Raw genomic sequence first — 14,333 nt, 5'->3', positions numbered from 1 at the left:
ACAGAGAGAGAGACAGACAGAGAGACAGACAGAGAGAGACAGATTAACTTCCCACAGACTTGATGGGTTTATTGGGTTGTATTTCACTGTGTTCTTATTGTATATATTATTATATATATTACATATTATTATATATTCTATATATATATATATATACTAATATATTGTATATTAGTATATATATTATATATATTATATTATGTATATATATAATATATATTATTATATATATTATTACATATATATTATTATATATAATATATAATATATATATTATTATATATAAAATATATTATATATAATAATCTAATAATATATAATATATATATATATAATGATATATATTATATATATTATATATCATAATATAATAATATATATTTTGTATAATAAAGGCTTCACCTCCTCCTTGGAGATGCCTGCCTGCTTCTTGCGGTTCCATTCGTTATAATAGAGGCAGCTTCCGTTACGGTCAAATACGTACAAGTTATGAACCGTCATCTGAAATAAACACACAGATATTAAACAGATATTAAACAGATATTAAATAGATATTAAACAGATATTAAACAGATATTAAATAGATATTAAACAGATATTAAATAGATATTAAACAGATATTAAATAGATATTAAACAGATATTAAACAGATATTAAATAGATATTAAACAGATATTAAACAGATATTAAATAGATATTAAACAGATATTAAACAGATATTAAATAGATATTAAACAGATATTAAACAGATATTAAATAGATATTAAACAGATATTAAATAGATATTAAACAGATATTAAACAGATATTAAACAGATATTAAACAGATATTAAACAGATATTAAATAGATATTAAATAGATATTAAACAGATATTAAACAGATATTAAACAGATATTAAACAGATATTAAACAGATATTAAACAGATATTAAACAGATATCATCATTCTACTGTCAGAACAGTGTTCACACATTCTGAACGAGTCAATCAATCAATAACGATCAATAAGCACTGGGTGTCTCACATTAGTGCCGAATCAAAGATTAAATCATACAGAATGTGACAGAGCTTTTCTTTTAATCGCAGGTGTGTGTTTAGTTGTTTTTTGTTGGCTGTTGAGATTAAAGTGAGAGATTCTCAGACGGAGTCTGGTTGTGAGGCTCATTAACGAGCTGCTAGTCCGATAAAACCTCCTCTAAACAAACCACGTTACTCACACTGCGTCTAATAACATCCACACTGCGTTTAGACGCATTAATCCAGAGTTTAGACGCATTAATCCAGAGTTTAAACGCATTAATCCAGAGTTCAGACGGAGTTTAATGAGGCGGTGTTTACCTTCTCTTCCGGTTTCCAGCGGAGCTCAGGACCCCGCTGCAGGGCTGCCCGCTTACCTGCCGGAGCAGAACTGCTCTTTGTGGAGTTTTATAAATGTATCTTTGACTTATAATAAGAAGACAGAAACATATACTGAAATCTAACCCGTTATCTAATGAGCCGGGTTAATGTGTGATGCTGTTGGTGACTCACACAGCGCTGAAGAGTTCAGTTCTAGTGACACAAAGAACATTAAAGGGCCTGTTAGTCAGAATCATAATGTGTTGTTAACAGCTTCACCTGTGGCCGTTAAGTCCACCACAGTCAGCGTCCTGTTGCTGGCGCTTGTGCTCGCTCTACATAGACATGAAGGAACATCATCAACACAGTGAGGAGACACACGTCAGCTAAAAGCACAATATCACTCTATATTTCAGCTGCTTGGCAGTAATGTTAGCTGACCAGACCAAGGTCTCTCCATGAATCAATGCTGATCCTAGTGTTGGCTTTTCCCGCCTCAGCCTCCCGACCGCGGCCGGAGGGAACGGGGGAGACGATAACGTTTCTCTCTGCGGAGCCCCGTCACTTCACAAGACACGGGAAACCTCTGTTGGTCTGGAGGAGCTGCAGCAGTTATTTCTGCACAAACGTCCACTGAACATTCACTAGATATTCTCAGAGCTAAACTAACTCTTCTGCAGTGTGGAGTGAGCAGCATGCACGTGAGAGGTGGAGAGAGAGAGAGAGAAGGAGCGTGGTGTGTGAGTGAAGGCAGGCAGAGGAGACGAGGAGCAGAGGAGCAGAGGAGCAGAGGAGACGAGGAGCAGAGGAGCAGAGGAGCAGAGGAGACGAGGAGCAGAGGAGCAGAGGAGCAGAGACTCCGGCCACACGCCAGCGCGCATGGGATCCAGACCCGGTACATTTATACGCTTACAAAGTTACAAACAGTCCCTTTAAAGGCAACAGCAATAATGGAGATAATTTAATTATTATTATTATTATTGTTATTATTATTAATAATTATTTATTTTTATTTTATTGCTTTAAAAAAAAAAAAGTTATTATTATTATTATTATTATTATTATTATTATTATTGTTATTATTATTATTATTGTTATTGTTATTGTTATTATTATTATTATTGTTATTATTATTGTTATTGTTATTATTATTGTTATTATTATTATTATTGTTATTATTGTTATTGTTGTTGTTGTTATTGTTATTATTATTATTGTTATTATTGTTATTATTATTGTTGTTATTATTACTGTTATTGTTATTATTGTTATTATTATTGTTGTTGTTATTGTTATTGTTATTATTATTATTGTTGTTATTGTTATTGTTATTATTATTTTTATTGTTGTTGTTATTGTTATTATTGTTATTATTATTATTATTGTTGTTATTGTTATTATTATTGTTGTTATTGTTATTATTGTTATTATTATTGTTATTGTTATTATTGTTATTATTATTATTATTATTGTTATTATTATTGTTATTGTTATCTCCTGCTCCTCTCCAGTAGTGTTATTGTTGTTGTTGTTATCTCCTGCTCCTCTCCAGTAGTATTGTTGTTATTATTGTTATTGTTATCTCCTGCTCCTCTCCAGTAGTGTTATTGTTGTTGTTGTTATCTCCTGCTCCTCTCCAGTAGTGTTGTTATTGTTGTTGTTATCTCCTGCTCCTCTCCAGTAGTGTTATTGTTGTTGTTATTGTTATCTCCTGCTCCTCTCCAGTAGTGTTATTGTTGTTGTTATTGTTATCTCCTGCTCCTCTCCAGTAGTGTTGTTATTGTTGTTGTTATCTCCTGCTCCTCTCCAGTAGTGTTGTTATTGTTGTTGTTATCTCCTGCTCCTCTCCAGTAGTGTTGTTATTGTTGTTGTTATCTCCTGCTCCTCTCCAGTAGTGTTATTGTTGTTGTTATTGTTATCTCCTGCTCCTCTCCAGTAGTGTTGTTATTGTTATTGTTATCTCCTGCTCCTCTCCAGTAGTGTTATTGTTGTTGTTATTGTTATCTCCTGCTCCTCTCCAGTAGTGTTGTTATTGTTGTTGTTATCTCCTGCTCCTCTCCAGTCATCCAGCAGGAGGCGGTGATGCTCCTCTCCAGTCGTCCAGCAGGAGGCGGTGATGCTCCTCTCCAGTAGTCCAGCAGGAGGCGGTGATGCTCCTCTCCAGTCGTCCAGCAGGAGGCGGTGATGCTCCTCTCCAGTAGTCCAGCAGGAGGCGGTGATGCTCCTCTCCAGTCGTCCAGCAGGAGGCGGTGATGCTCCTCTCCAGTAGTCCAGCAGGAGGCGGTGATGCTCCTCTCCAGTAGTCCAGCAGGAGGCGGTGATGCTCCTCTCCAGTCGTCCAGCAGGAGGCGGTGATGCTCCTCTCCAGTAGTCCAGCAGGAGGCGGTGATGCTCCTCTCCAGTAGTCCAGCAGGAGGCGGTGATGCTCCTCTCCAGTCGTCCAGCAGGAGGCGGTGATGCTCCTCTCCAGTAGTCCAGCAGGAGGCGGTGATGCTCCTCTCCAGTAGTCCAGCAGGAGGCGGTGATGCTCCTCTCCAGTCGTCCAGCAGGAGGCGGTGATGCTCCTCTCCAGTCGTCCAGCAGGAGGCGGTGATGCTCCTCTCCAGTAGTCCAGCAGGAGGCGGTGATGCTCCTCTCCAGTCGTCCAGCAGGAGGCGGTGATGCTCCTCTCCAGTAGTCCAGCAGGAGGCGGTGATGCTCCTCTCCAGTCGTCCAGCAGGAGGCGGTGATGCTCCTCTCCAGTAGTCCAGCAGGAGGCGGTGATGCTCCTCTCCAGTAGTCCAGCAGGAGGCGGTGATGCTCCTCTCCAGTCGTCCAGCAGGAGGCGGTGATGCTCCTCTGAGCCGGTAAACACCACAGAGGAAGCAGCAGCAGTAGTTGTGATAGAGACATGATGGCGGCAGGCAGCATGATGATGATGAGGAGCTCCGGCTTCCAGCAGCTTTCCTCTCAGGCGGACCTGGTTCCGGACTGGATCAGCCAGGAAGTCAGCACCGGGGTGAGTACCCGTCTGTGGGACCGGAGCGGACCGATCCGGACCCGGTTCTGGTCCTGTGGAGAGTCTGTGAAGAACTCAATGAGACAGCAGTTCTACCGCAGGGAGCTAACGGCTAATGCTAACGCTAATGTTAATGCTAATGCTAAAGCTAACGGCTAACGCTAATGCTAACGGCTAACGCTAATGCTAACGGCTAACGCTAATGCTAACGGCTAATGCTAATGCTAATGCTAAAGCTAACGGCTAATGCTAACTGCTAATGCTAATGCTAATTTTAACGCTAATGCTAATACTAACGCTAATGCTAACGGCTAATGCTAATGCTAATGCTAACGGCTCATGCTAATGCTAATGCTAATGCTATGGTCGGTTAGAGTTCCGACTAGAGGAAGAATAAACCGGACCAGATTCAGTCCCGGTGGATGTTGTGAACCGGGAGCTGGTGTACAGCTGTGTGTGACTGACCGGTGATGAAGCTCGATGAGCGGCTAACTGTGTGTCCGATAATAGGCTCACCGAGTTAACGCCACTGCGAACGGCTGCAGACGAGCTCAGTGTGGCTGCCTGCTGTCCGATAATAGATGCACTACTCTGTCACTCTCTGCTGTATTAAACACCACCTGTCTGTCTGTCTGTCTGTCTGTCTGTCTGTCTGTCTGTCTGTCTGTCTGTCTCTCCACCTGTCTGTCTCTCTGTCTCTCCACCTGTCTGTCTGTCTCTCCACCTGTCTGTCTGTCTGTCTGTCTCTCTGTCTCTCCACCTGTCTGTCTGTCTGTCTCTCCACCTGTCTCTCCACCTGTCTGTCTGTCTGTCTGTCTGTCTGTCTGTCTGTCTGTCTCTCTCTCTCTCTCTGTCTCTTTGTCTGTCTGTCTGTCTGTCTGTCTGTCTGTCTGTCTGTCTGTCTCTCTCTCTCTCTCTGTCTCTTTGTCTGTCTGTCTGTCTGTCTGTCTGTCTGTCTGTCTCTCTCTCTCTCTCTGTCTCTTTGTCTGTCTGTCTGTCTGTCTGTCTGTCAGACCACCATCATGGCGGTGGAGTACGATGGAGGAGTTGTGATCGGTGCTGACTCTCGGACCACCACCGGGTGAGACCAACAACACTGTTCAGAACATTATACTGGATGTAGAGGACACTCAGTTAAACCTGTCTGTCTCTCTCTCTCTCTCTCTCTCTCTCTCTCTCTCTGTCTGTCTGTCTCTCTCTGTCTGTCTCTCTCTCTCTGCCTGTCTCTCTCTCTGCCTGTCTGTCTCTCAGAGCGTACATCGCCAACAGAGTAACAGACAAACTGACTCCGATCCACGACCGGATCTTCTGCTGCAGGTCAGTTCACTCCAACAGTTCTGAGGAGCTCTTCCCACCAGAACACAGGAACCTTTTAGAGTCTTTGTAGGAACTCTTAAAGAACACAGGAACCTTTTATGGTCTTTGTATGAACTATTGAAGAACACAGGAACCTTTTAGGGTCTTTGTAGGAACTCTTAAAGAACACAGGAACCTTTTATGGTTTTTGTAGGAACTATTGAAGAACACAGGAACCTTTTAGGGTCTTTGTAGGAACTATTGAAGAACACAGGAACCTTTTATGGTTTTTGTAGGAACTATTGAAGAACACAGGAACCTTTTAGGGTCTTTGTAGGAACTATTGAAGAACACAGGAACCTTTTAGGGTCTTTGTAGGAACTCTTAAAGAACACAGGAACCTTTTATGGTTTTTGTAGGAACTCTTAAAGAACACAGGAACCTTTTATGGTCTTTGTATGAACTATTGGAGAACACAGGAACCTTTTAGAGTCTTTGTAGGAACTCTTAAAGAACACAGGAACCTTTTTAGGAACAAGGAACTTGATTTTCAGAGGATTTAACGAAACACAGAACCTTTGATAGAACTGTAGAGGAACCCGGGATGTTCTTGAAGTTCCTGATGTTCCTGATGTTCTGCAGGTCTGGATCAGCTGCTGACACTCAGGCCATCGCTGACGTGGTCACCTACCAGCTGGGCTTCCACAGGTAACACCCCCCCCCCCAGTTTGATTGACAGCCTCAGCGTCCAGTCAGGTGATGGAACCAGTTTGATTGACAGCTGATGGTGATGTTTACCTGTGTGTGGTCCGGCCCCCCAGCATCGAGCTGGACGAGCCCCCATTGGTGGAGACGGCCGCCAATCTGTTCAGAGCGAGCTGCTACCGGTACCGGGAGGAGCTGACCGCCGGGATCCTGGTGGCGGGCTGGGACCGCAGGAAGGGGGGGCAGGTACTACTGCAGTAGTACACACAGTACTACACAGTACTACACACAGTACTACACAGTACTACACACAGTACTACACACAGTACTACACACAGTACTACACACAGTACTACACAGTACTACACACAGTACTACACAGTACTACACACAGTACTACACAGTACTACACAGTAACACATGGAGTTGGAGGTAGTTAGAGTGTGACGTGCTCACCTGTCCGTCTCCAGGTGTACTGCGTTCCTATTGGAGGGATGCTGGTGAGGTAGTTAGAGTGTAACAGCTCACCTGTCCGTCCTCAGGTGTACTGCGTTCCTATTGGAGGGATGCTGGTGAGGTAGTTAGAGTGTGACGTGCTCACCTGTTCGTCCTCAGGTGTACTGCGTTCCTATTGGAGGGATGCTGGTGAGGTAGTTAGAGTGTAACAGCTCACCTGTCCGTCCTCAGGTGTACTGCGTTCCTATTGGAGGGATGCTGGTGAGGTAGTTAGAGTGTAACAGCTCACCTGTCCGTCCTCAGGTGTACTGCGTTCCTATTGGAGGGATGCTGGTGAGGTAGTTAGAGAGTGTAACAGCTCACCTGTCCGTCCTCAGGTGTACTGCGTTCCTATTGGAGGGATGCTGGTGAGGCAGCCGGTGTCGGTGGGCGGCAGCGGCAGCTCCTACATCTACGGCTTCATGGACTCCAACTACAAACCGGACCTGACCCGGGACCAGTGTCTGGAGCTCACCGCTGCAGGTACGCTGCTGCTGCAAAGCATGCTGGGAGGTGTGGTCCACCGCCGGCTCTGACTCTAACGGTCTGTCTGTCTCTGTCTCTCAGCTCTGTCTCTGGCGATGGAGAGGGACGGCTCCAGCGGCGGCGTGGTCCGACTGGCGAGCATCTCGGAGGACGGCGTGGAGAGACGGGTCATCCTGGGGAACCAGCTGCCCAAGTACTCCACGCACTGAACCCCCCCCCCCGGCGCCGCGTCAGCGTCAACGTCAGACATTTTGTGTTGTCAATAAAGTTTCCAGTTAGTCTTTGACGTCTCTTCCTTCTGTTGTCCTGTAGACCAGTTAGCCTAGCTTAGCACAAACACTGGAAGTGGGGGGAAACTGCTAGCGTGTTGTTGATCTGTAGTTCCCTCAGTGTCCAGCAGGAGGACACGTCCTCATCCACACTCGTCTCACTGTCTCTGTTTATAATAAATAATTAAATACATAAATATAATACACATAAAATAATGCAGAGAATGAAGATGTTAAATAATTAATTAATATAATGAATAAATAAAGTAAATAAATATAATAAATATCCAACATTATAATAATAATAATCTTCAGTATATTTATGACTGATGGAATGAACACAGTAGTACATCATGATGTCATCACAGTACAAGTACACTTTAGATATATATATATTTAATATGTAGATTTAATATTATTTTAAGATTTGTTTTATTTTCTATTTATTTCTTATTTGAGGGAAATTTACCTTTAATTTGAAAGTTTACTAACAGGATGTCACAGATCTGACAAATATCTGATAATCAATAAATATAATATAAATACATAACTAAATAAATATAATATAAATAAATATTATATAAATAAATAATAAATCGATAAATATATAATAAATTAAATATAATATAAATACCTAAATAAATATGATATACATATAAAACTAAATAATAAATCAATAAATATGATATAAATACATAACTAAATAAATATAATATAAATAAATATTATATAAATAAATAATAAATCGATAAATATATAATAAATTAAATATAATATAAATATGATATACATATAAAACTAAATAATAAATCAATAAATATGATATAAATACATAAATCTTAATAAAGAGCTTCAGAGGGTTAAAATAAGAAGTACTCAGATCTTTTACTGCAGTAAAAGTACTAATACACACTGGAGTACAAATACTCCACTACAAGTAAAAGTACAGAAGTACTTGGTAGTAAAAGTAAAAGTACTGCTCCGTGTGTGTGTGTGTGTGTGTACTTACATGAAGACAGGAGGCCGTCTCAGCCAATCAGGAGCCTCTGAAGAAAACATCTGACCAATGAGACGCTGAGAACTGAAACACACACACACACAAACACTGAACACACACTGAACACACACACACACACACACACACACAAACACTGAACACACACTGAACACACACACACAAACACTGAACACACACTGAACACATACACACACACACACAAACACTGAACACATACACACACACACACACTGAAAATATACTGAACACACACACACACTGAACACAGCTGGTTTATATAAAATAAAAACTTGTTCCACAAACTGGTGAAAACATCTGGAAATATTTAACTGAAGAAGAGGAAGAGGAGGAGGAAGAGGAAAAGGGGGAGGAAGAGGAAAAGGGAGGAAGAGGAGGAAGAGGAGGAGGAAGAGGAGGAGAGAGGAAAAGGGGGAGGAAGAGGAGGAAGAGGAAGAGGAGGAAGATGAGGAGGACGAGGAGGAGGAGAGGAAAAGGAGGAGGAGGAGGAAGAGGAGGGAGGAAGAGGAGGAGGAGGAAGAGGAGGAGGAGGAGGAGGAAGAGGAGGAGGAAGAGGAGGAAGAAGAAGAGGAAGAGGAGGAAGAGGAGAGAGGAAAAGGGGGAGGAAGAGGAGGAAGAGGAGGAGGGGTTTTGAAAGCAGTACTTGTTCTGTGGTTTTATATTAGTACATTAGAAACATGAAATGAGGAGTTGAGGACGCCTGATTGGACGGTTTCATCTTTATTGTGATTGGCTGACAGAGACCCCCCCCCCCCAAACCCCCCTATATGTCAATAACAATTATAATATTCTCATTTATAAAAAGGCAGAGAGCTGATCCAGATCCATCTGATCCAGATCCAGATCCAGATCCATCTGATCCAGATCCATCTGATCCAGATCCAGATCCAGATCCATCAGATCCAGACGGCTGCAGATTGGCTGGTTAGTGGTTTGACTGACAGGTCAGGGGACCAATCAGTGAAGAGCCCTGAAGTCAGTCAGTCTACATGAGACGGACCTGAACGGGTCCAAACGGAGGACAGAACCTGACAAAATAATAAATAAATAAATACGTCATTAAATGAACCAAAAATAATATTAAAAATAAATGAAGCCAATAATGAATTAATGAAATGTGACAAACTAATATTTCTGTTTTAATTTCATTATTTATTTACTCTTCTGATTAATATTCTTTTATTCATTGATCTATTTATTTTTATTCATTTTTTAATTTATTTTTAATTTGTTTTATATTTTAAATGCATATATTTATTTAAGTGTTTGTGCATTATTTATTATTTATTTATATTTTAAATGCATATATTTATTTAAGTATTTGTGCATTTATTCATTTATTACTGCATGATTTCCCCTTTGCATTTCACCCCTTATTTATTCCCCCAAACTTATTTATTTCAGTACTCTTTTCTTTACACATTTCATCATAAATAAATACTAAATAAATGCAAAAATAAATAAATTTAAAAATGAATAAATAAATAGATAAAAGGGATATAGGAATAAAGAAGCAAATCAAAACAAATAATTTGTCACATTTTATCAATTAATTAATTAATTAATTAATTAATTAATTAATTAATTAATGATTACATTTATTTTGAATATTATTTTTGCTACATTTAAAGACGTATTTATTTATTTATCTATCGAGTCATTTATTGAGTCCGGTTCCGTGTGATATCTGGGTCACACTGCGGTTCTTCAGATGTGATCTTTGGTTCTGAAATATTAGACAAATCTTTTTTTGTTCTTTTTCTTTCTTTACAAAATGACGTCGGTATAAAAACGTTGATCTGCTAAAAACATGATATCAGGTACAAAAAGTGCTAAAATACAAAACCATCAACAGCTGAACGGTTCCGAGAAGTCCGATAGCTCGTGTTTAGTCCTCTGATGTGGAACCGTCACCACATCATTAACTTCTGTTTAAAACGTCTTCGTGTTAAAATGTAGAATCAGGTTAAATGTGCTTCGTCTGTGGAGACACGCATCCTCGTCTGTGGAGACACGCGTCCTCGTCTGTGGAGACACGCGTCCTCCTCTGTGGAGACACGCGTCCTCCTCTGCAGTGGTTCCGTTCCAGAAGGTAGAAAGTGAAATGTTATAAAGTGATGGGATCCAACTGGACCACCGGATCTGGACCAGATTGCAGTCCACAGTGATTAGTGTTGACTTTAAAAGGACAGAGTTCAGATGAAGTATCACTAACAGGGTTAAAAACTGTGACCTTTGGAGAACCAGGCTCACAGTACACGTCCACCATGAGTGGACGTCTGTAGGTGTCTCAGTTTAAGAGACGCGTGGGTCAATAATGTGACGTAGAAAGTCTCCCAGTCGTCCAGAGTCTCGTCACCGGAACATCACATTAACTTGGATTCAAACTCGGAGGATGTTTGCAGAAGATTTCCACAAATGTTTGGAATCTGGAGGAAGACCTCGAAGATTTCCTCAAAAGGTTCACCGCTGTTTCCTGAGACCATCCCATAATATTCCTCACAGATTATGAAAAGTATGATAGTAAAACTTCACTAGAACATGTCGACAAGTCACGACATGAACGCTTTATGGACGTCCTGATGTCCCTCAGGTCGATATTCACAAATCAACGGAGAGTACCGACCGGTCTGTTCGGAATTCCTGTGAAGTTGTTCCAAGATTCAACACAAGAGTTCATCAGAAAGGTTCCGTTATAATCCAGAACCTTCCTGATATTAAAAGGTTCCCACATCAGAAAGGTTCCGTTATAATCCAGAACCTTCCTGATATTAAAAGGTTCCCACATCAGAAAGGTTCCGTTATAATCCAGAACCTTCCCGATATTAAAAGGTTCCCACATCAGAAAGGTTCCGTTATAATCCAGAACCTTCCTGATATTAAAAGGTTCCCACATCAGAAACGTTCCGTTATAATCCAGAACCTTCCCGATATTAAAAGGTTCCCACATCAGAAAGGTTCCGTTATAATCCAGAACCTTCCCGATATTAAAAGGTTCCCACATCAGAAAGGTTCCGTTATAATCCAGAACCTTCCTGATATTAAAAGGTTCCCACATCAGAAAGGTTCCGTTATAATCCAGAACCTTCCCGATATTAAAAGGTTCCCACATCAGAAAGGTTCTGTTATAATCCAGAACCTTCCTGATATTAAAAGGTTCCCACATCAGAAAGGTTCCGTTATAATCCAGAACCTTCCCGATATTAAAAGGTTCCCACATCAGAAAGGTTCCGTTATAATCCAGAACCTTCCCGATATTAAAAGGTTCCCACATCAGAAACGTTCCGTTATAATCCAGAACCTTCCCGATATTAAAAGGTTCCCACATCAGAAACGTCCCGTTATAATCCAGAACCTTCCCGATATTAAAAGGTTCCCACATCAGAAAGGTTCCGTTATAATCCAGAACCTTCCTGATATTAAAAGGTTTAACGTGGACACGTTAACTCACGACTAAAATCCCTTCGGTTGTTCCTAAATGTCTCCCGTTCCTCGGCAGTCTGGGAGCGTTACATTTGATCATCATGAAAGAACAAATCAACAGATTCAGATCCGTTGATGCTGCAGAGCAGGAAGATCCAGAATCTGGTGGTTCTGTGTGACGGACAGGGCTGGGAACCAATCCCAGCGGTGCTTTCATGCAGTGCGTGGGCTCCATCTCCTCGTCCAATAAGAGAACGTCTCTGTTGTGCTGGATGCCGATTGGCCGGGGAGTCCGGGACTATAAAGACACCCGGCCAAGGAGGTGGGAGGAGCTTTGGTTTTCCTGAGCAGTGGATGGCTGATGTGGTCTGGCGAGGCCTGACAGTCGACCAATCGGGTGCTGGCTGTGGTTAATTAGTTATTTAGTGTTCTTTGTGCTCCGTTAAACCCGATGCCTCTCATTGGTCTGACCATCAGGGGGGGCGGAGTCTCACTGGTCCTCAGGCTTTCTGATTTGGTCAGTAGAGAAGGGTGGGCGGGGCTTTGTGTATCCGGAGCGTCTGGATGGAGGAGAGGATTTTCTTCTGGTGGCCGGCGAGGGTCACGCCCACTCTGAGCAGGTCTCTATGGAGACAGACGTAAGGTAAATATATGATATAATATATATATATAGTACATGTGGAGGTATAAGTGGAGAGCATCGTACTCGGTGTTGAGCTGTGAGACGACGTCCAGGCTGCTGAATCCTTCCTGCAGGAAGCTCTGCTCGTACCGCTCCATCTTTATGGCTCGAAGCCACTCAGAGACAGAACCACAGGCCGAGAGAGAGGGGGGGACACGCTGGTCCAACAGGGGCTGGGACGCACTGAGAGACAGACAGGTAGACAGACGGGTAGAGAGAGACAGGTAGACAGACAGGTAGACAGACAGGTAGAGAGACAGGTAGACAGACAGGTAGAGAGACAGGTAGACAGACAGGTAGACAGACAGGTAGAGAGACAGGTAGACAGACAGGTAGACAGACGGGTAGAGAGAGACAGGTAGACAGACAGGTAGACAGACAGGTAGACAGACAGGTAAACAGACAGGTAGAGAGACAGGTAGACAGACAGGTAGACAGACAGGTAGAGAGACAGGTAGACAGACAGGTAGAGAGACAGGTAGACAGACAGGTAGAGAGACAGGTAGACCGGTTATTGCTTCACTCTGATCTACAGAATTACCCAGGGACGTGAACCCGCGCGTGTAAATAACTTTGTCTGTTCAAACTCTAACTGTAACGCCACGTCTAACTCTAACTCTAACTGTAACGCCACGTCTAACTCTAACTGTAACGCCACGTCTAACTCTAACTCTAACTCTAACGCCACGTCTAACTCTAACTGTAACGCCACGTCTAACTCTAACTCTAACTGTAACGCCACGTCTAACTCTAACGCCACATCTAACTCTAACGCCACATCTAGCTCTAACGCCACGTCTAACTCTAACGCCACGTCTAACTCTAACGCCACGTCTAACTCTAACGCCACATCTAGCTCTAACGCCACGTCTAGCTCTAACGCCACGTCTAACTCTAACGCCACATCTAACTCTAACACTAACTCTAACGCCACGTCTAACTCTAACACTAACTCTAACGCCACATCTAACTCTAACACTAACTCTAATGCCACATCTAGCTCTAACACTAACTCTAACGCCACGTCTAACTCTAACACTAACTCTAACGCCACATCTAACTCTAACACTAACTCTAATGCCACATCTAGCTCTAACACTAACTCTAACGCCACGTCTAACTCTAACGCCACATCTAGCTCTAACGCCACATCTAACTCTAACACTAACTCTAACGCCACGTCTAACTCTAACACTAACTCTAACGCCACATCTAACTCTAACACTAACTCTAATGCCACATCTAGCTCTAACACTAACTCTAACGCCACGTCTAACTCTAACACTAACTCTAACGCCACATCTAGCTCTAACGCCACGTCTAACTCTAACGCCACGTCTAACTCTAACGCCACATCTAACTCTAACGCCACGTCTAACTCTAACACTAACTCTAATGCCACATCTAACTCTAACACTAACTCTAATGCCACATCTAACTCTAACACTAACTCTAACGCCACGTCTAACTCTAACACTAACTCTAACGCCACATCTAACTCTAACACTAACTCTAACGCCACATCTAACTCTAACGCCACATCTAGCTCTAACGCCACGTCTAACTCTAACGCCACGTCTAACTCTAACGCCACATCTAACTCTA

The 14,333-nt window shown here is 42.1% G+C and overlaps 2 protein-coding genes across 6 annotated transcripts in view; one reads left to right on the top strand and one right to left on the bottom strand.

The window, feature by feature from the left end:
• Positions 1–4,173: 4,173 nt before the first annotated feature.
• psmb6 (proteasome 20S subunit beta 6) lies at positions 4,174–7,604 on the top strand. The gene is made up of 7 exons (XM_037763152.1): positions 4,174–4,336; positions 5,350–5,417; positions 5,588–5,653; positions 6,275–6,340; positions 6,454–6,583; positions 7,171–7,315; positions 7,400–7,604. The coding sequence occupies exons 1-7, from the start codon at positions 4,229–4,231 to the stop codon at positions 7,525–7,527; spliced, it is 711 nt and encodes a 236-aa protein (XP_037619080.1). The 5' UTR covers positions 4,174–4,228; the 3' UTR covers positions 7,528–7,604.
• Positions 7,605–11,673: 4,069 nt separating this feature from the next.
• Positions 11,674–14,333, bottom strand: part of LOC119484359 (ephrin type-B receptor 4b-like) — a 31,982-nt gene continuing 29,322 nt past the window's right edge. For 3 of the 5 annotated variants that reach the window (XM_037763149.1, XM_037763150.1, XM_037763151.1), the window contains exons 20-21: positions 12,753–12,911; positions 11,674–12,670 (exon numbers count right to left, since the gene is read on the bottom strand). In XM_037763149.1, coding sequence (XP_037619077.1) covers positions 12,565–12,670; positions 12,753–12,911 — 265 coding nt within the window. In that variant the 3' untranslated portion in view covers positions 11,674–12,564. The remainder of the gene's footprint in view (positions 12,671–12,752; positions 12,912–14,333) is intronic. The other 2 variants (XR_005205972.1, XR_005205973.1) reach the window with 2 other exon arrangements.

Source organism: Sebastes umbrosus, unplaced genomic scaffold (genome assembly GCF_015220745.1).
Source record: "Sebastes umbrosus isolate fSebUmb1 unplaced genomic scaffold, fSebUmb1.pri scaffold_170_arrow_ctg1, whole genome shotgun sequence".
Taxonomy (NCBI): Eukaryota; Metazoa; Chordata; class Actinopteri; order Perciformes; family Sebastidae; genus Sebastes; species Sebastes umbrosus.
The sequence above is the reverse complement of the archived record's forward strand: the minus strand, read 5'-3'. Positions and strand labels throughout refer to the sequence as shown.

Excerpts from the sequence above, each read along its gene's own strand:
- psmb6 (XM_037763152.1), top strand. The coding sequence starts at position 4,229 with ATGATGGCGGCAGGCAGCATGATGATGATGAGGAGCTCCGGCTTCCAG. Across the intron at positions 5,654-6,274 it reads GACCGGATCTTCTGCTGCAG|GTCTGGATCAGCTGCTGACA; the intron begins GTCAGTTCACTC and ends GATGTTCTGCAG. Across the intron at positions 7,316-7,399 it reads TCTGGAGCTCACCGCTGCAG|CTCTGTCTCTGGCGATGGAG; the intron begins GTACGCTGCTGC and ends TCTGTCTCTCAG.